Source organism: Rhinoderma darwinii, chromosome 1 (assembly GCF_050947455.1).
Source record: "Rhinoderma darwinii isolate aRhiDar2 chromosome 1, aRhiDar2.hap1, whole genome shotgun sequence".
Taxonomy (NCBI): domain Eukaryota; kingdom Metazoa; phylum Chordata; class Amphibia; order Anura; family Rhinodermatidae; genus Rhinoderma; species Rhinoderma darwinii.
Genome location: NC_134687.1, coordinates 641,966,745 through 641,987,209, shown reverse-complemented (window position 1 = coordinate 641,987,209; position 20,465 = coordinate 641,966,745). Strand labels below are relative to the sequence as shown.

Sequence of the window (20,465 nt, the reverse complement as noted above, 5' to 3'; positions counted from 1 at the left end):
AGCCTTAGAGTATGTTCACACGCTTAACAAAAAACGTCTGAAAATACGGAGCTGTTTTCAGAGAAAACAGCCTCTGATTTTCTGGCGTTTTTGAAGCTGAAAATGAAGCTTCTTTTAATTTGGAGCTTCTTTTCGGGTGTTTTTTGAGGCATTTTTCATAGCGTTTAATGGAAAATCGGCTCCAAAAAACGCCTCAAGAATTGACATGCACTTCTTTTTATGGAGCGTCTTTTTATGCTCCGTTTTTTAAAACCGCGGCGTAAAAAGACGCCCCTTATGAACTAAATTCTGTTTTTCCCATTGATTTCAATGGGTAGATGTTTGTAGGCATTCAGCTTCCGTTTTTTCAGATGGTTTTTCGAGACGTAAACTCCCCGAAATACGCCTTAAAAAACTGCGTGTGAACATACCCGTAGCCTTTTGGTGTGAGCTATAGATCCTTCCAGCATTGTACAATCTCTTCAAAAATGGACCTGGACACTGCAATTTGAAGGCACCTTTTCCTGGCGTGTATCCAGAAATAGGAGTGGGATGAGTCTCCCTCCCACATTTGCGGCAGCTGTAAGTCAGGTTGCTTTGCCTGAATCACCTTGCTGTAATTCTTGAAAGTGCTCCTTCTGGTGGCCAACATAGGAAAACATGTAAAATTATTATTTAATTTTTAATACTTCCCACCTTGTGGAAGGAAAAAAAAAATACACAAAACTAAATTAATTTGATTAATTCGCTCTCGAGGACTCTCACGATTCTGTTTTTTAACAGAATCGTAAAATCGATTCTTTAGTGGCGCCGTCACACCGAGCTGCAGGAGGAAGCTCTGCCTCGTCGCTTCCTAGTCCGCCCCGTTCTGTTTCTGCTTCCCCATGGAACCGCTGTACTGTACGGAACAGCAATTCCGTGGGGAAGCAGGGACTCCTAGTACATAGCCATACCGCCCCGCTGTAGATAGCACCGCCATGCAGGTTGCACCCCCCTTGTACCTTGTAGATCGCACCACAACCCCCCCCCCCCTTATAGGAGCTGAATCCCCGGCCAGAGCTTCGTCAACCTCTGGTCGGGGATTCAGCTCCAAGTGGCAGCTACAGTGGCGCGATCTACAAGGAAGGGGGGTGGTGCTGCAATTTACAAAGGGTGGATTTGCACTCTGCAAGGGGTGTGGGGTTGCGATCTACAAAAGAGGGGGTGGTGCTGCGATCTACGTGTGGGGCTGAGATCTACATGTGGTGGTGCTGCGATCTACAAGGTGGGGTACGATCTACATGGTGGGGTTGCTATCTGCAAGGGGGTCGTGGCACTGTGTACATGGGCACTGTGGCACTATATTGGGGGAGGTGGCGGCACTATGTGAGCACTGTCACTTTATGTGGGCACTGTGGCACTATATCACTATGTGGGCACTGTCACTATATGTGGGAACTGTGGGACTGTCACTGTATGGGAACTATGTCACTATATGTGGGCACTGGGGCACTATCTACCCTGACAAATGAAATCCATCCTTTTTGTTTTTTTCAACGGCCATGAAAGACAGACTGGATATGGATGAGAATTTGGAGACACTGATGCAAAATGGACATGAAAAACTGACCATTGATTGATTACTTTTTAATGGCCGTGGTTTTTTTTCTCTGACGTGTTATTGCAGCCTAAATGACTATGATGCCAGGAGTCCCGTTCACATGTACCGTGATCGGGCCGGAAAATCCGGCTAACTCACGGACCATTTTTCACTGTCCAATCACGGTCGTGTGAATCCGGCAATGTCGGAGACTGGCTGAGGTGGTGACGGGTAGAGAGGGATGTTAGTGCACGAAGTGACTCATTGATTATAGATTCTGTTAACCTGTTCCATGCCGGGGAACACAGAAGTTATAATCAATTAGATAGACATTTTTCCAATTGTATTTATGATAAAAGAAAGTATTTGCAGAGGTTAAAAGTTGTGGAGTTACATACAATAATTATAGCAATATATGTTAAAATGTTATTTATTTAAACAATATTTATTAAAGTATCTCTTGGTATTACTGTTAAATAAACAGAAAAAAAATATAAAATCGAGATTTAAATCGAAAATCGCCAGTGTTGAAAAAAATCTAGATTTTATTTATTGCCTAAGTCGCGCAGCCCTAGGTGGATGGGACCCCTCCTCCTCCCTGCATCAGCACAGCAGTATATATAGTCACGTCCATCCTTGATCATGCCCACCTAGCTCTGCTCATGCCGCAGTCAAGAATAGCCCGTTTTCAGCCCGCACCTCATAGCTGGGCACAATACATGTTCTCCCTCCCTGATCGGAACTCATGAAGGTGGCTGCAAGAAGGGAATAAACTACATACAGACAGGCAGTGCTTCTATGAACTATACATAGTATATGGGGGAACAAGGAGGAGTATGGAAGAGGAGGAACAAGGTGGGGTGATCACTGTACCTCTGTTACACTGACTGCTTCCTCCTGATGGGAGAAGTGTAAAGCACCTCTCCATATTCCCCTATACTGTGTATTATTCATTGAAGCGCTGCCTCCGAGGGGGAAGGGGCTGTATAGGCAACGTATTCCACTGGTTGTCTACAGTGGGATTTGTTGCAGCCTTCCATCGGAGGTGTACATCAGGATTCCTACCAATGTATAACTCTGACAGAAGGCTCAAAACGTGTTGTGCACAGAGCGTAAGATCTACCATGATCAGCTATAACATTATAACAACTTGCCTAATATTGTGTATATCCCCTTCATGCCACGAAAACCGCTCTGACCCATCGAGGCATGGAACTGCATAAGGCCTCTGAAGGTTCATTTGATATCTGGCACAAGACATTAGCAACAGATCTTGTAAATTGTGAGGTGCGGCCTCCATGGATCAGATTTGTTTTTCCAGCACATCCCACAGATGATCGACCAGATTAAGATCTGGGGAATTTGGAGTTGAAGTCAACACTTTGAACTCTTTGTCATGTTTTTCAAACCGTTCCTGAATAATCAGTGTGGCAGGGCACATTATCCTGCTGATAGAGACCACTGCCATGAATGGGTGTACTTGATCTGTAACAATGTTTAGGTTGGTGGGACGTGTCACAGTAACGTTCACATGATTTCCACAAGTTTTCCCAGCAGAACATTGCCCAGAGCATCTCACTGCCTCTGCCACCAGCCCCTCTGCTGCCAGTATTACGTTTCCCAGCAATTTATTCTACAGTAGTTCTTCCCATAATGCATCCTGGTGCCATCTTAACCCCAAGAAAGTAACGCACACGCACCCCACGTGATTCATTAGACCAGGCCACCTTCCATTGCTCTATGGTCCAGTTCTGACGCTCCCGTGCCCATTGTAGAAGCTTTAGCCAGAGGACAGGGGTCCGCATGGGCACTCTGACTAGTCTGTGGCAACGCAGCCCTAAATACAGCAAGCTCTGATGCTCTGCATGTTCCGACACCTTTCTATCATTGTCAGCATTAAGTTTTTCAGCCACTTATTCTCCTGTGGGATCAGACCAGACGGGCTAGCCTTTGTTGCCCACACACATAGTTGTCCTTCCTTGGACCACTCTTGGTAGATACTAACCACTGTATATTGGGAACACCCCACAAGACCGGCCGTTTGGAGATGCTCTAACCCAATCGTCTAGACGTCACAATTTGGCTCTTGTCAAAGTCTCTTAGATCTTTATGCTTTTCCATGTTTCCAACACATCAACTTTAAAAACTGACTGTTCACTTGCTGCATAAATATCTCGCACCCCTTGTCAGGCGCCATTGTAACGAGATCATCAATGTTTTTCACTTCACCTGTCAGTGGTTTTAATGTTACGGCTGATTACTCTATAAATTGAGGAGGACCGTGTGAATCGGCTGTATTTAAAAAAAAATATGTATGTATGTGTATGTATATATATATATATATATATAGCAGATATAAAAAAAATGGCGACAGCACCCTGCAACACTAATGCCACCTAAACCACTAAATATAAATAGATATGCACTGAAGCTCAATCTACCTACAAATAGGGAGGTTCTTAGTGCACATTTTGATCAAAAAGTGTTAGCCCACCTGCCACGACAAGGCGACCTCTGTAAGGTGGGAACCTACGCTGCACATACACCCAGAACTGGGACTAAGCCTACATATATATACCTGGTTATGGTAGGATCCAGCATTGAACTGATTAAAATCACCCAGGGCAGAGTGGGAGGAGTGCAAAAACAACAAGTGGAGGCAGTCACTAACCCCACATATATGGATACCATAAACACAACAAAAATTTGAACAGCACATTCCAACTAAATGATACAAAATGTATGCAGGTGCAAGAACACCCATGACTGCAGATATACAGCAAAACCTAGAATGGTGACAGCACCCTGCGACACTAATGCCACCTAAACCACTAAATATAAATAAATATGCACTAAAGCTAAATGTACTTACAAATAGGGAGGTTCTTAGTGCACATTTTGATCAAAAAGTGTTAGACCACCTGCCACGACAAGGCGACCTCTGTAAGGTGGGAACCTACGCTGCACATACACCCAGAACTGGGACTAAGCCTACATATATACCTGGGGATGGTAGGATCCAGCATTGGACTGATTAAAATCACCCAGGGCAGAGAGGGAGGAGTGCAAGAACAACAAGTGGAGGCAGTCACTAACCCCACATATATGGATACCATAAACACAACAAAAATTGAACAGCACATTCCAACTAAATGATACAAAATGTATGCAGGTGCAAGAACACCTATGACTGCAGATATACAGCAGATATAAAAAAAAATGGCGACAGCACCCTGCAACACTAATGCCACCTAAACCACTAAATATAAATAGATATGCACTGAAGCTCAATCTACCTACAAATAGGGAGGTTCTTAGTGCACATTTTGATCAAAAAGTGTTAGCCCACCTGCCACGACAAGGCGACCTCTGTAAGGTGGGAACCTACGCTGCACATACACCCAGAACTGGGACTAAGCCTACATATATATACCTGGGTATGGTAGGATCCAGCATTGAACTGATTAAAATCACCCAGGGCAGAGTGGGAGGAGTGCAAAAACAACAAGTGGAGGCAGTCACTAACCCCACATATATGGATACCATAAACACAACAAAAATTTGAACAGCACATTCCAACTAAATGATACAAAATGTATGCAGGTGCAAGAACACCCATGACTGCAGATATACAGCAAAACCTAGAATGGTGACAGCACCCTGCGACACTAATGCCACCTAAACCACTAAATATAAATAAATATGCACTAAAGCTAAATGTACTTACAAATAGGGAGGTTCTTAGTGCACATTTTGATCAAAAAGTGTTAGACCACCTGCCACGACAAGGCGACCTCTGTAAGGTGGGAACCTACGCTGCACATACACCCAGAACTGGGACTAAGCCTACATATATACCTGGGGATGGTAGGATCCAGCATTGAACTGATTAAAATCACCCAGGGCAGAGAGGGAGGAGTGCAAGAACAACAAGTGGAGGCAGTCACTAACCCCACATATATGGATACCATAAACACAACAAAAATTGAACGGCACATTCCAACTAAATGATACAAAATACGCAATATATATATATATATAGGCGCAAATGTCCGAGGAGGTCTCTCTCTCTCTCTCTATCTCTCTCCTGTCATGAGCTCATGGAAAACAATTACAAGTAAATGTAATCATATGTATTTTTTTTCTTTTTTTTATTACTCCATAACCGCGCAAGGGAAAGGAAACTTGGGTGTATATAAATGTAAAGCTTCCTTTAACACCTCAGTGGTTTCCCATCCCTTGTGGAGAAGAAACTTGGAGTAGTTGTATCTTGTCTGACCGTGGGTTCCCTACCATGAAATTTAGAATTCGCTAATAACCAGAGGTGTCATTGTTTCAGGGCACTTTTTTTTTTGGTTGGCAGGGAGCTTTTAACCATTTCCTCAGCCATTTTTCGGATTTTCACTTTTGTTTTTTCCTCCCCACCTTCCAAAAGCTATTTATTTTTTTATCCTTCTTTTTTTTTTTTTTTTGGAACATAAGAAAAACTTTAGATAACTGTTTTTTACTTTTTTTTATTAGTCCCCTAGAAGACTTGAAGCAGCGATCGTTGGATCGCTTGCATGATCTACTGCAATACTAATGTATTTCAGTATATCGTGATTCTGACTGCCTCCTTTGAAGCCCTTCCTGGGGCGGAGCTTCAAAGTAGTATAAGGTGGCAGACCTGGGGGCCTTTATCAGGCCCCCAGGCTGCCATAACAACCGCTGTTAACAGCCGATCGCGCTGCGGGGGGGGGGTGCGATGGCGTGTTTGAGGGGGCGCCCTCCTGATTCTAACACTTCAAATGCTGCGGTCCCGATTGACCGCGGCATTTAAGGTGTTAAATGGGCGGAATCAAAGTGAACTTTGATTCCTGCCTGTTGCAGTGAGGTGTCGGCAGCAGTCACCCGTTCTGCATGGAGCGAGCTCAGCCCGTGAGCTCGCTCCATACTTCCCCTTAACGCTTATCACATACAGTTACGTGATTTTGCGTTAAGGGGTTAAAAAATGGTCTTTGCACCCGACCACTTTCAACTGTATCCGCAATTGTCAGGATGTGCACTTTAGACTCTGATAAATAAACCTAGAATTAAAGGTGTAGAGAGAAGTGTCTGATATATAGACTGATATACGGTAGTCATGTATTCAGTCACTGTGTGTTTCCTACAGATAAATCCAGTAGGAGAAATCCACCAGATAGATGTCCCAGTCCTCTGTATTCCCAGGACTGTCCAGAGGAAAATCACAATGTCCCAGAGAATCATCAGGTAGATGAAGCTGAGCCCTACACCAGATCTATATAGGGGGGTGTGGTGCTTTTTGGTCCTGCGGTCATAGATGTGGTCATAGATTTTGGTGGTTTCTTATGTTGATCTGTTAGATTCTTCGCACTCTCTGCTGTATTGTACTGAATTGTTACATATGTGAGGAAATTCCAGGAGGTGTTACCAGAGGTAAGTAATAATGAATTTAGAAAGTGACTTCAGAGGTTTCTTAAGGTGAGGTTCCTCCTTAGTTATATATTACAGTAAGGCTATGTTCACACGCTTAACCAAAAATGGGTGAAAATACGGAGCTGTTTTCAAGTGAAAACCGCTCCTGATTTTCAGACGTTTTTTTAGCAACTCGAGTTTTTCGCTTAATTTTTTTATGGCCGTTTTTGGAGCTGTTTTTCTATAGTCAATGAAAAACTACTCCAAAAACGTCTCAAGAAGTAACATGCACTTCTTTTTCGCGGGTGTTTTTTAAAACGGCCGGGTAAAAAGATGTCCCAATAGAATGCTGTTTTTCCTATTGAAATAAGTGGGCAGGTGTTTGGATGCATTCTGCTTCCGATTTTTTTTTTTTTTTTTTTTTTTTGTGGAAGTTTTTCGTCCGAAAAATGGACGAAAATAAGCAGTGCGAACATACCCTAACACTTCAGACAATGTGTTATACATAGTGCAGGACCTGAGGGAGCTGTGACTGCACATAGAAGTTCTCTACAAGGTGATCAATAAATCCGGTCATGCACTAGGCTTAGTATCAGATAACAGAGGCGCTACGGCGGGCTAGACAGACTTTTTTTGTATAGTGAGTGATAAATCGCTGTCCCTAGGAATTAATTGAGTAACTTGATCTCTTAAACGCTCCTGACAAGTGTGTAGCTCTGAAATCTTAGCATGTAGCAATTAAAAAATAAACGCTAGCAAGTTGCTTGACAATTTTATCACTCGTTGCAAAAATAAGCCTAGCCCCAGCCTAATGGCCGGGAACTGGGAAAACTTAAATTAACCATTTGAGCACCACAATCAATGCTGTCGGGATGTTTATATTTATTTTTTTCCGAAGTGCAGAATTCTCTCAATTTTTAGCCTTTGTTTTGGGATGGGGGGGCGTTCACACTGATTTGTTGCAGAAATTCCTGTGACTGTTCCATTCATCTGAATCAGGCAGAAATCTGTGCACAGAAACAACCATATTCACATGTATGGAGCGGAGCACATGTACGTCATTGTGCAGGAAAGGGTTAGGCATCATTCTGGGCAAGTCAATAGAAATAAAAACCACATACATTTTGGTGATTTCCTTTTGTACTTTGTAATTTATTTGGTTCTTTCATTATAAATCCCCTAATGATAACAGCTGAGAAGAAAGATCCTCATTATAGTTCTTGTATATTTCTTGACGGCTACTGCTGCGGTTTCTCTTTGTGGTTATTGCAACTACAACCTGACTGTTGTGGTTGTTCCCCCTCATTGCCCCTAGTGGTGATGTTGTGCAAAATTGCGGAGAGGGGTTGCTGCCCCCTCCCTTTACTTAGCTCACACAGTTTCTATCCCTTTACAATACTAATTGCTACATACAGTGAAGGAAATAAGTATTTGATCCCTTGCTGATTTTGTAAGTTTGCCCACTGTCAAAGACATGAACAGTCTAGAATTTTTAGGCTAGGTTAATTTTACCAGTGAGAGATAGATTATATTAAAAAAAAAAAACAGAAAATCACATAGTCAAAATTATATATATTTATTTGCATTGTGCACAGAGAAATAAGTATTTGATCCCTTTGGCAAACAAGACTTAATACTTGGTAGCAAAACCCTTGTTGGCAAGCACAGCAGTCAGACATTTTTTGTAGTTGATGATGAGGTTTGCACACATGTTAGATGGAATTTTGGCCCTCTCCTCTTTGCAGATCATCTCTAAATCATTAAGCTAGGCCACTCCATGACCTTAATGTGCTTCTTTTTGAGCCACTCCTTTGTTGCCTTGGCTGTATGTTTCGGGGCATTGTCGTGCTGGAAGACCCAGCCACGAGCCATTTTTAATGTCCTGGTGGAGGGAAGGAGGTTGTCATTCAGGATTTTACTGTACATGGCTCCATCCATTCTCCCATTGATGCGGTGAAGTAGTCCTGTGCCCTTAGCAGAGAAACACCCTCAAAACATAATGTTTCCACCTCCATGCTTGACAGTGGGGACGTTGTTCTTTGGGTCATAGGCAGCATTTCTCTTCCTCCAAACACGGCGAGTTGAGTTAATGCCAAAGAGCTCAATTTTAGTCTCATCTGACCACAGCACCTTCTCCCAATCACTCTCAGAATCATCCAGATGTTCATTGCAAACTTCAGACGGGCCTGTACATGTGCCTTCTTGAGCAGGGGGACCTTGCGGGCACTGCAGGATTTTAATCCATTACGGCGTAATGTGTTACCAATGGTTTTCTTGGTGACTGTGGTCACAGCTGCCTTGAGATCATTAACAAGTTCCCCCCGTGTAGTTTTCGGCTGAGCTCTCACCTTCCTCAGGATCAAGGATACCCCACGAGGTGAGATTTTGCATGGAGCCCCAGATCGATGTCGATTGACAGTCATTTTGTATGTAGACAAATGCAGCTTATATAAAATTGTGTTTCGTTCACTGAATTAGTAGATTTACTGCCTGATTAGAACGAATTAAAATTTAATTTTAATAATATAGTATAAAATTGGCTCATATGGCCCAAAGTACATATGTTCAGGCTCAGACAAGTGGTCAGGGATAGGGGACGGTCTAATAGAGCGTATGTATGAAGACCAAACCTCCTCTTATAGTATATAGCCCTATCAGCCACTCGCTGAAAAATTGATTGTTCCAGCCCAACAGGCTCACAGCATGTGGTCAAAGAGAGAGGGTATATAAACAGTCCTAGTTTCAGACCGATATTACCCTTTAATGATTTCAAACTCTCGGACCACAAGCTGAATGATTATTTACAACCCTACGCGTTTCAATGCCACTGTTACATGTGACAAATCCTCAGGGATTGTTTCAAATTCAGGTTAAGTGCCGGTTAGCACGATTTTAGTGCTAACATTATTCCTATTATTCCTCCCGGCTCGTGCACGACTCTGATACAAATGGCCGCACACGAACCGGCGAAGCTGGGGACATATGAAGGGCTAGAGCCCGCCCCCCGCAGTGACGAGGCTAACGACACACCGCCAATCCCATAGAGACACGTCACAAGAATGACGTGTCTGGATTGCGGCGAGCCCCCTTGTAGCCTGGCCAATCAGGGTAGAGTATGACGTATAGCGTCCCTGGTAGCCCTGGAGACCTAAGGCGGATATATCTAAATACTCGGGACAGCGATGGACTCTGGTAAATATACTGAGGATAATTCAGTCTTGGCCACAGACAACTGACTTGATAGGTCCATTGCCTGTTGGGTAAGGCCTTTAGTAATGTGCACAAATTCATTTATATTCAAGGTACTTGGCATCATAGCATAATGCTACCATGTTTCCCCGATAGTAAGACACCCCCGATTGTAAGACGTATCGGGGGTTTCAGGGGGGTCGGCTAATATAAGCCGTACCCCGAAAGTAAGACATATGTCTTACTTTCGGGGAAACACGGGGGTATTGCCGCCTCCTGCCCACTTCCGGATATATCCGTCCTCAGCAGCTGCTAGTTCGCGCAGGAGGACGGATATATCCGTCCTGTGATGGCGCGGGTACTGAGACTGTACCCACGCGATCAGCGGCAGGAGCACGGCTGTTATACACAGCCTGGCTCCTGCTGCAACTGCCGGAATCGAAGCGCGCCGATTCCGGCAGTTTAACCCATTAAATGCCGCTGTCAATAGTGACAGCGGCATTTAATGTGTTTGACAGAGGGGGGAGCTCCCTCTGTCACCCGATCGGCGCCCCCGCAAACAAATCGCGGGTCGCCGCGGGTCGCCGTCGGGTTTCCATGACAGCCGGGGGTCTAACAAAGACCCCCAGGTCTGCCTTCAGCATCTGCCTGTTACGCGATGCCGGAGGCATGACCTAATAGGTTGCCTGTCAGTTTTACACTGACAGGCAATAATGCTTCGGTATACTAAGTATACCAAAGCATTATATATGCGATCGGCACATCGCATAGTGAAGTCCCCTGGTGGGACTAAAAAAAAAAATGTAAAACAGTTAAATAAAGTTTGTGAAAAAAAAATTACAAAATAATTAGACAATTTTTTTCCATTATAAGACATACCCCGAAAGTAAGACATAGTGGGGCTTTTGGGGATAAAAAGAAAGTAAGACACTGTCTTACTTTCGGGGAAACACGGTATTTAGCTCGATCGTCATATGAATGAACACTCATAGGTGCTGATAGTATTAGACAGTTGGAGCTCTGATTAGGAACATAGAGTGCACTGCACAAGCGCATATGGGACGTATAGATACCACAAACTAAACGCAAATAACCCTATATGTATATTCGAGGTACTTAATTGAACGCTAGTAAAAGCTGAAGCTCTGTTAAGGACCAGAGAGTGCACTGCACAAATGCATAAAAAAACGCATAGATACTGCAACTACCCGCACATAACCCTATATGTATATTTTGCATGGAGCCCCAGATCGATGTCGATTGACAGTCATTTTGTATGTCTTCCATTTTCTTACTATTGCACCAACAGTTGTCTCCTTCTCACCCAGCGTCTTACTTATGCTTTTGTAGCCCATTCCAGCCTTGTGCAGGTCTATGATCTTGTCCCTGACATCCTTAGAAAGGTCTGTGGACAGGAGTCTTTTATACAGGTGACCATGTAAGACAGCTGTCTTTAATGCAGGCTCCAAGTTGATTTGGAGCGTGTAACTGGTCTGGAGGAGGCTGAACTCTTAATGGTTGGTAGGGGATCAAATATTTATTTCTCTGTGCACAATGCAAATAAATATATAGCATTTTGAGTATGTGATTTTCTGTTTTTTTTTAAATATATAATCTATCTCTCACTAGTAAAATTAACCTAGCCTAAAAATTCTAGACTGTTCATGTCTTTGACAGTGGGCAAACTTACAAAATCAGCAAGGGATCAAATACTTATTTCCTTCACTGTATGTCCCCCGAGCACATGCCTCCTATACTGCGGTTGTTGGTGATAAGTACACTGTTTTTCAGTGTTATTCATTAAATCACGTTCGGCTCCACTGATGTTTGATGCCCGTTACTTCGCGCATGCGCCAAGGTCTTCTTCTCTCGGACTGTAATATTCTGTCTCTGCTTTTGCCGTATCGTTTACTGCGCATGAGTGCACACGCGATATCTCATTGGTGGTTCCTTGCTGAACTTACTATTCGCAGTACTATCTGTCCATCACCGAGGTGGGGGCACGGTCCTCTATCTCGTTTCTTATTGGCCTAGGCCATGATGAAGGGACATGTGTGGCCAATTTATCGTGCATTTAACCATGGGAAATCTGCGGCGCGCCGTGATTAGCCACGATACCCCTGAAGATGCTACATCTGTAGCGAAACATGTCGGGGGGGCTTTCTTTGAAATTTTAAACACTTGTTCCTGCTGACTTCCTACATTAATCTGTGAACTAGAGTGTGGCATTCTGCAGCCGCTGACACTCTGTATCCCCACAATAGAGTTGCTACATATTGCACTATGCTGATCATTGTCAGCTGTGGACTTGAATCTTTTAATTTCTGTGTAGTCTGTCTTTTGCTATAACAGCTTAACAAAATTTTGTTATTTTAAATCAATTTATAGTTGGAAAACAGGACTTATTTTGCCGGCAGGCATTCTTTTGTATTGATTCCTAATGCGCCCACCAACTATTGCGGTCCCTCTCCTTAGTGTTTGCTAATAATTGCAGGGTTAATCACCCATATTCTTTTGGACCCTGTTCTATAAATTTAGAACTTCACATATACTGTATGTTGAAAAAGATGGCAGGTTTCCTGTCTAAAAGGATCAATTCAGAAACATTGTCCGCGGAGGCAGCATTTATTGTATTTTCTACAGATAATATTCCATTACATCAGTTTGATATACACACCGCCTTTAAATATCTACAAAAAACCTACCAGAAATACATTAGATCTTGCTGGGAAATTGCTAGCCTCGAGACCTATATACAACAGAAAATTGTGTATAGGGGGCTCCGCATGAATATCACCCCCAATTCTTATCGTAGTGACGTAGAATTTGTTGGAGGCTGGGAGGAGCTTCTCACAGAGAGCTCCTTACGATTATTACAATATATCTTGGACTTTGAAAAACGTGATCATAATAAAACTGCTCTCCAGTTGGAGAAGGAAATTGGGGATATTCAGGGATTCAATACTCTAAGTGAATTCAATAACTGCGAGACTCCATTACAAAAAAATATTGAAAAGTTACAAGCTGAGATAAAAGAGAGGAAGCATCGCAAGTACGTTAGAGATCGTAGAGATTTCGATACTGGTCAGGCACATACTTATAGAACACAGTCACATACTGTGCCTCTAAAAATGTACAAGTCTTCACAGATTTTTCTGACTCCGAGGTATCTGGTACCGACGATACTGTGCGTTCCCCCAGTTCTAGATTGGGCACTAAACGCAAAATAAAAAACAACAGATTTAATTCCTCCAAAAGAAGCACTGTACAGACTAGATCAAACCCGAAATGCCAGCCAAATCCGATTCCTACCATTACTTCCAATCCCTCCTTATTATCAGCCTTTTCTGTACCAGCAGTTGCCGCTACCTCAATTATACCATCAACCCCTCGAACAACTGGCATTGTCTCCAGCCAAAATTCTACTATTACCAGATGCCCTACCGGCATTACCAACAACACAAGTGGACCCCTCAACACGTTTCCTTTTTTAGGAACTGCCAACCCCCGGTGGAACCTGGGCTAATGGTACCACAATCTATTCCCTCTGTTCCAACTAGAAGTGCCGAAATGCAGGTGTATAACATATCCTCTGTTCACCTAAATGACTCTCAATTTACATTCTTCCATAGAGGCCTATCTTTTACTCCTACTCCTCTGTTCGACGAATTTGTCTGGTCAAAGGATGTAAATCTATTTGCCAGAAAGGTGGCCCTACATAAGTATTTTAAAAATAATGCATTAAGCACGGGGGATATTGATAGGGCCGAAGCTAATACACTTGAAACTCTCTTGTATGAAAATGAAGCTGGGCCCATTGCAGCTGTTGGTCCCTTTTCCTCGCTGCGTCCTAAATCGAAGCTCACTCCACCATTCTCACAATACGCCCACATAGATGTTTTCGTTAAGCTGGTATGTGCAGATCTGAAAAGAATCAATATGGATAGAACTAGAGCACTTGCTAACCTCAGCGAGCCAGAAAGGGTGGCACTAGACTAACTTTGCCACAATGACCAAATTACCATCAAACCCTCTGACAAAGGGGGCAATATTGTGGTCATGAATTTGGACGATTATGTTGCTATGGCTCACAGAGTATTGGATGATATTACCACTTACATCATTCTTGAAAAAAAAAAAACACTGATCTTAAGGATCTGCACACGATACTTGATGAGGCAAAGACAGAGCATGATCACCAGCGAGGAATTTAAACGGATTTACAATCATTTTCCTACGTTGGTGACCTTTTATGCTCTGCCTAAGAACCATAAGGCATCCCGCCCAGTTCCAGGCAGGCCCATTGTGTCAGGCAATGATAGCCTTACTCAGGGTATCAGCATGTATCTTGACGAGATCCTTTCCCCTTTCAGCACCTCTCTATCATCATTCCTGAAAGATACTAAGGACACCATCAACAGGATCCAGGAGATTCACGTTACCCCCTCCACACTTATTGCTAGTATTGATGTGGAGTCTCTCTACACCAACATTCAGCATAAATTTGGCCTCACTGCAGTTGCACATTTTTTGAGCACAAAGGGCACTCCATTTCGTGCACATAATAAATTTTTACGGTCTCTACTTCAATTTCTTCTGACACACAATTATTTCCTATTTGACCAAAAATTTTATCAACAGATAAAAGGAACGGCCATGGGCACCGTCTGTGCACCAACATATGCTAATTTATTTCTTGGAGGGTGGGAAGACACCATTGTCTTTACTGATAAGCTAGCTTCTTACACCTGTCATATTCTTTTCTGGGGGAGATATATCGACGATATTCTCCTATGGGATGGCGATTTAACTTTATTTAACGATTTCATGGCCACGCTACAGGCTGGGTTCACACAACCTATTTTCAGACGTAAACGAGGCATATAATGCCTCGTCTTACGTCTGAAAATAGGGCTACAATACGTCGGCAAACATCTGCCCATTCATTTGAATGGGTTTGCCGACGTACTGTACAGCCGACCTGTAATTTACGCGTCGTCGTTTGACAGCTGTCAAACGACGACGCGTAAATTGACTGCCTCGGCAAAGAAGTGCAGGACACTTCTTTGCTATGTCATTTGAGCCGCTCTTCATTGAAGTCAATGAAGAGCAGCTCAAGATTTATGAGCGTCACAGACGCCTCGCATAATACGAGGAGGAGCATTTACGTCTGAAACGAGGCAGCTGTTTTCTCCTGTTTTCTCTTTCAGACGTTAAAGCCTCTCATCGTGTGCACATACCCTAACACTAATCAGGTGGGCATGAAATTCCCTCACGTTATACATGAAAAAGAGATCACTTTCCTGGACCTTAAAATCTCTCTGGACCCTGCTGGTGGTGGCCACACTGATATCTCACGGAAACCAACATCAACTAACAGTCTATTACATTGGGAAAGTTACCATCCTCCCGCTCTAAAGAAGGGTTTACCTATAGGGCAATACCTCCGAGCTAAAAGGAACTGCTCCGATGAGTGGTCCTTCCAATTGGAGTGTGATGGACTTTTCTCCAAATTCTTGGCACGAGGTTACCCTAGGAAATGGCTACACAACGCATACGCTAGGGCAAGAGCCACAGATAGAAAGGAACTGTTATGTGAACGGAAACCCAAGGGTGCTCAACAATCTTTGACTACCATCAAGTCTATGGGACCGACCAACATTCGATGCATTGGTACTTTCGACACTGTTTCTCACCAGGTTCGTGAGATCCTGCATCGACATTGGCCAATTCTCTTGGCCGACCCTGACCTTCAGGATGTGGTCCCCCCTACCCCCAGCATAACTTATCGCAGAGGCAGGAACCTGCGTAACTACTTGGTGCATAGCCATAACTCTAGATCTACTGCTGCACCGAAATGCTGGCTGAAATCATCGGCTATTGGTTCCCATCCATGTGGCCGATGTTCTTTTTGTTACCTTATGCCTACTGTCAAGCAATCTATTAACCCACTTGATGGTAGATCCTATCAAGTTAGACAATTCATCAACTGCCAGAGCAAAGGCGTAATCTATGTAGCAAAGTGCCCGTGCCCTATGCTGTATGTGGGTAAAACTATACAGGAGCTAAGGAGGAGAATTTCGAAACATCTGAGTACCATAAATCATAAAGATGATACACCACTGTCCAGACACATCCGTTTCATACATGGCGGGGATATCCGTTCACTACAATTCTGGGGTATTACTCAGATTAAACTTGGCCCTAGAGCAGGCAATTTGGATCGTAGATTGCTACAGGAGGAGGCACGCTGGATCCATCGCGTGGGATCTCTCAGTCCGGGTGGCCTCAATGAGGGGTTCTCTTTTGCGGCGTTTCTTTGACCCTTTGGACATCTTTTTCATTGAAACAATTAAAATTATATATATATATATATATTTTTCTAGCATCTTTGCTTTGACCCGCTTGATTACCATCGGGCTGGCCAGTTTGTATTTATGTGCTCTTTACATTTTGAGCACATTATCCTATAAGATGCTTTTGGTATTGAAACAAACAATGAATATAACCTATCCACTTTGCCATTCTTTATTACCTCATAGCTTAATATCTTATTTATTATCATCTTTAATTCAGACTATATTCCTTGACGGCTACCGCTGCGGTTTCTCTTTGTGGTTATTGCAACTACAACCGGACTGTTGGGGTTGTTCTCCCTCATTGCCCCTAGTGGTGATGTTGTGCAAAATTGCGGAGAGGGGTTGCTGCCCCCTCCCTTTACTTAGCTGACACATTGGCAGTTTCTATTCCTTTACAATACTAATTGCTACATATGTCCCCCGAGCACAGGCCTCCTATACTGCGGTTGTTGGTGATAAGTACACTGTTTTTCAGTGTTATTCATTAAATCACGTTCGGCTCCACTGATGTTTGAAGCCCGTTACTTCGCGCATGCGCCAAGGTCTGCTTCTCTCTGACTGTAATATTCTGTCTCTGCTTTTGCCGTATCGTTTACCGCGCATGCGTGCACACGCGATGTCTCATTGGTGGTTCCTTGCTGAACTTACCACTCGCAGTACTATCTGTCCATCACTGAGGTGGGGGCACGGTCCTCTATCTCGTTTCTTATTGGCCTAGGCCATAATGAAGGGACATGTGTGGCCAATTTGTCGTGCATTTAACCATGGGAAATACGCGGCGCGCCGTCATTAGCCCCGATACCCCTGAAGACGCTACATCTGTAGCAAAACATGTCGGGGGGGGGGGGGGCTTTCTTTGAAATATTAAACACATGTTCCTGCTGACTTCCTACATTAATCTGTGAACTAGAGTGTGGCGTCCTGCAGCCGCTGACACTCTGTATCCCCACAATAGAGTTGCTACATATTGCACTATGCTGATCATTGTCAGCTGTGGACTTGAATCTTTTAATTTCTGTGTAGTCTGTCTTTTGCTATAATAGCTTAATAAAATGTTGTTATTTTATAATTGGAAAACAGGGCTTATTTTGCCGGCAGGCATTCTTTTGTATTGATTCCTAATGCGCCCACCAACTATTGCGGTCCCTCTCCTTAGTGTTCACTACATTACGCTGCCCTCAGACAGCGCAGCATAAATATCTGACAGATCCGCTTTGTTCTTGTATTATAGTGATGCCCAATTGGTAGTGAAGGAGTAAATGTGTGGGCAGAGGACAGGCCTGATTGCCAGACATCGTTGTGCGTCTCAAATATTTGAGTTTCATCAAGTAATTTATGTAATAAAAGTGGTGACTGTTGTATACCAGAATCATGGATTTGATATATTTTAAAATGTTTTTCACATCTTAAGTAAGGCTGGAATCACACGCAGGGTGGATTTATAAGGAATGGCTAACACTTTTCCTTCCTGCTGGATCCCCTTCTGACTTTAGCTCAAACTGCATGTTTCCACCTAATAGAAATGTTATAAGTTTGTCTACTTCGTGATATTCTTTTCTTCAAACCACAATCTATTTTTAATCCTAATAGAAACTTCCAGTAAGAACTCTGAGGGAAACTTCATGTTATCGATAGATGATAAAGTAGAAGATGAAGATATCATGCAGCAGTCTTCAGGAGAAAACCTCATTACCATTAATGTACATCCAGGACTTCACAGTACAGATCTATCATATAATTCCCCTAATCACGAGGAACCTTCTCCTGACCAATCACAGATTGTTACCACAAGTACTGCTCAGAAAGTGGGCAAAAAGTTTCAGTGTGGTAAACAGTCCACAAAAAGCTCAGGTCGTTTTATACAGAGAAGTAACACAGGGAAGAAACCATACTCTTGTTTAGTATGTGGGAAGTGGTTTCCAGGTAAATCACATCTTGTAATACATGAGAAACGTCACACAGGAGAGAAGCCGTATTCATGTTCAGAATGTGGGAAATGTTTTATAAATAAATGTCGTCTTGTTACACATGAGAGAATTCACACAGGAGAGAAGCCGTATTCATGTTCAGAATGTGAGAAATGTTTTACAAATAAATCAAGTCTTGTTAAACATGAGAGAATTCATACAGGAGAGAAGCCGTATTCATGTTCAGAATGTGGGAAAGGTTTTACAGATAAATCAAGTCTTATTATACATGAGAAACGTCACACAGGAGAGAAGCCGTATTCATGTTCAGAATGTGGGAAATGTTTTATAAATAAATGTCGTCTTGTTACACATGAGAGAATTCACACAGGAGAGAAGCCGTATCCATGTTCAGAATGTGAGAAGGGCTTTACAGATAAATCAAGTCTTGTTATACATGAGAGAAGTCACACAGGAGAGATGCCGTATTCATGTTCAGAATGTGGGAAATGTTTTACAAATAAATGTCGTCTTGTTATACATGAGAGAATTCACACAGGAGAGAAGCCACTTTCATGTTCAGAATGTGGGAAGGGCTTTACAGATAAATCACATCTTGTTAGACATGAGAGAATTCATACAGGAGAGAAGCCGTATGCATGTTCAGAATGTATGAAATGTTTTACACAAAAATCACATCTTGTTACACATGAGAAAATTCACACAGGAGATATGCCGTATTCATGTTCAGAATGTGGGAAATGTTTTACAAATAAATGGAGTCTTATTGCACATGAGAGAATTCACACAGAAGAGAAACCATATTCATGTTCAGAATGTGGGAAGAGCTTTACAGATAAATCAAGTCTTGTTAAACATGAGAGAATTCATACAGGAGAGAAGCCGTATTCATGTTCAGAATGTGGGAAATGTTTTACAGAGAAATCAAGTCTTGTAGTACATGAGAGAATTCACACAGGAGAGAAGCCATTTTCATGTTTAGAATGTGGGAAATGTTTTACCTACAAATCAGGTCTTGTTACACATGAGAGAAGTCACAATAGGTGAAGGTTTGTTTAATGCTCAGAATGTGGGAAGTATTATTACTGAAGGCAAACTTCGGGATCATCAAAGAATTCACACTCGAAGAAAACAATTTTGATGATTTATGTGTTTTTTTTTTAACTCATCTGAGAATTCATATACAGTAGAACCCATAGTCTCGTTTTGAGCGTAGGAAATGCTATGAGAAAAAAAATATTTTTTAATACATACATTTATTCAGACATTAAAAACGAACTGGCATAAATTACATGTGGAGCTGATTACTTCTAATTTACTTAGCCTTTTTCAATCTGAGAAAGATGCTACCCCCCCCCCCCCTGTCTATGAGGGAGACTCTTATAGTTCTTATCCCCCAAACCCATAAAAATCCTAAAGACTGGCTCCTACTGGCCTTTTCCGCTTCTTAATTGCAATGTTAAAATACTAGCTAAAATTCTAGCAGTGCGTTTGCAGAAGGTTATATTATGTCATTCACCTAATTTAATCTGGCTTTATGCCAGGGAAGGACACTGATATTAACCTACGTGAGTATTCACTGATGTATCAATTACTTGTGGCTCCTGGATTGTTGCCTTTTTGGACTTGGAGAAAGCATTTGATTCGGTAGAATGGTCATATCCGTGGTCTGTTCTCCATTGAGTGTGCTGAAACGTAAAGAGAATAAAATTCACCTCTTTCACTGAACCTGCTGGAGTGCTGCCGTTTTTGGTTTGGCCCGAGATGTATCCAATGGTTATGTCTACTTTTCTCCCAACCTATAGCAAGTGTCAAAACTAATTGTCACATTTCCCCTTCCTTTACCCTGGCCCAGGGGACGAGACATGGTTGCCCGTTGTCCCCTTCACCTTTTGCATTGACTATTGAACATCTTGCTCTGGCTTTTAAGCGGTTCACCTGACATAAAGTTCTTCGAGCTGAGGGGGAGGGAGGAATATGTCTCTTTATGCTGATACGCTTCTATTCCCCAACAAT

General features: G+C 42.8%; 1 protein-coding gene across 1 annotated transcript in view; it reads left to right on the top strand.

Annotated features, from left to right (window-relative positions):
• The window catches only part of LOC142663055 (uncharacterized), a 70,259-nt gene extending 50,162 nt beyond the window's left edge, over positions 1-20,097 (top strand). Inside the window, exon 5 of the mRNA XM_075841391.1 lies at positions 18,112-20,097. Within this exon, the coding sequence (XP_075697506.1) occupies positions 18,112-19,496 (1,385 nt within the window). The 3' untranslated portion in view covers positions 19,497-20,097. The remainder of the gene's footprint in view (positions 1-18,111) is intronic.
• The last annotated feature ends 368 nt before the right edge of the window (positions 20,098-20,465 follow it).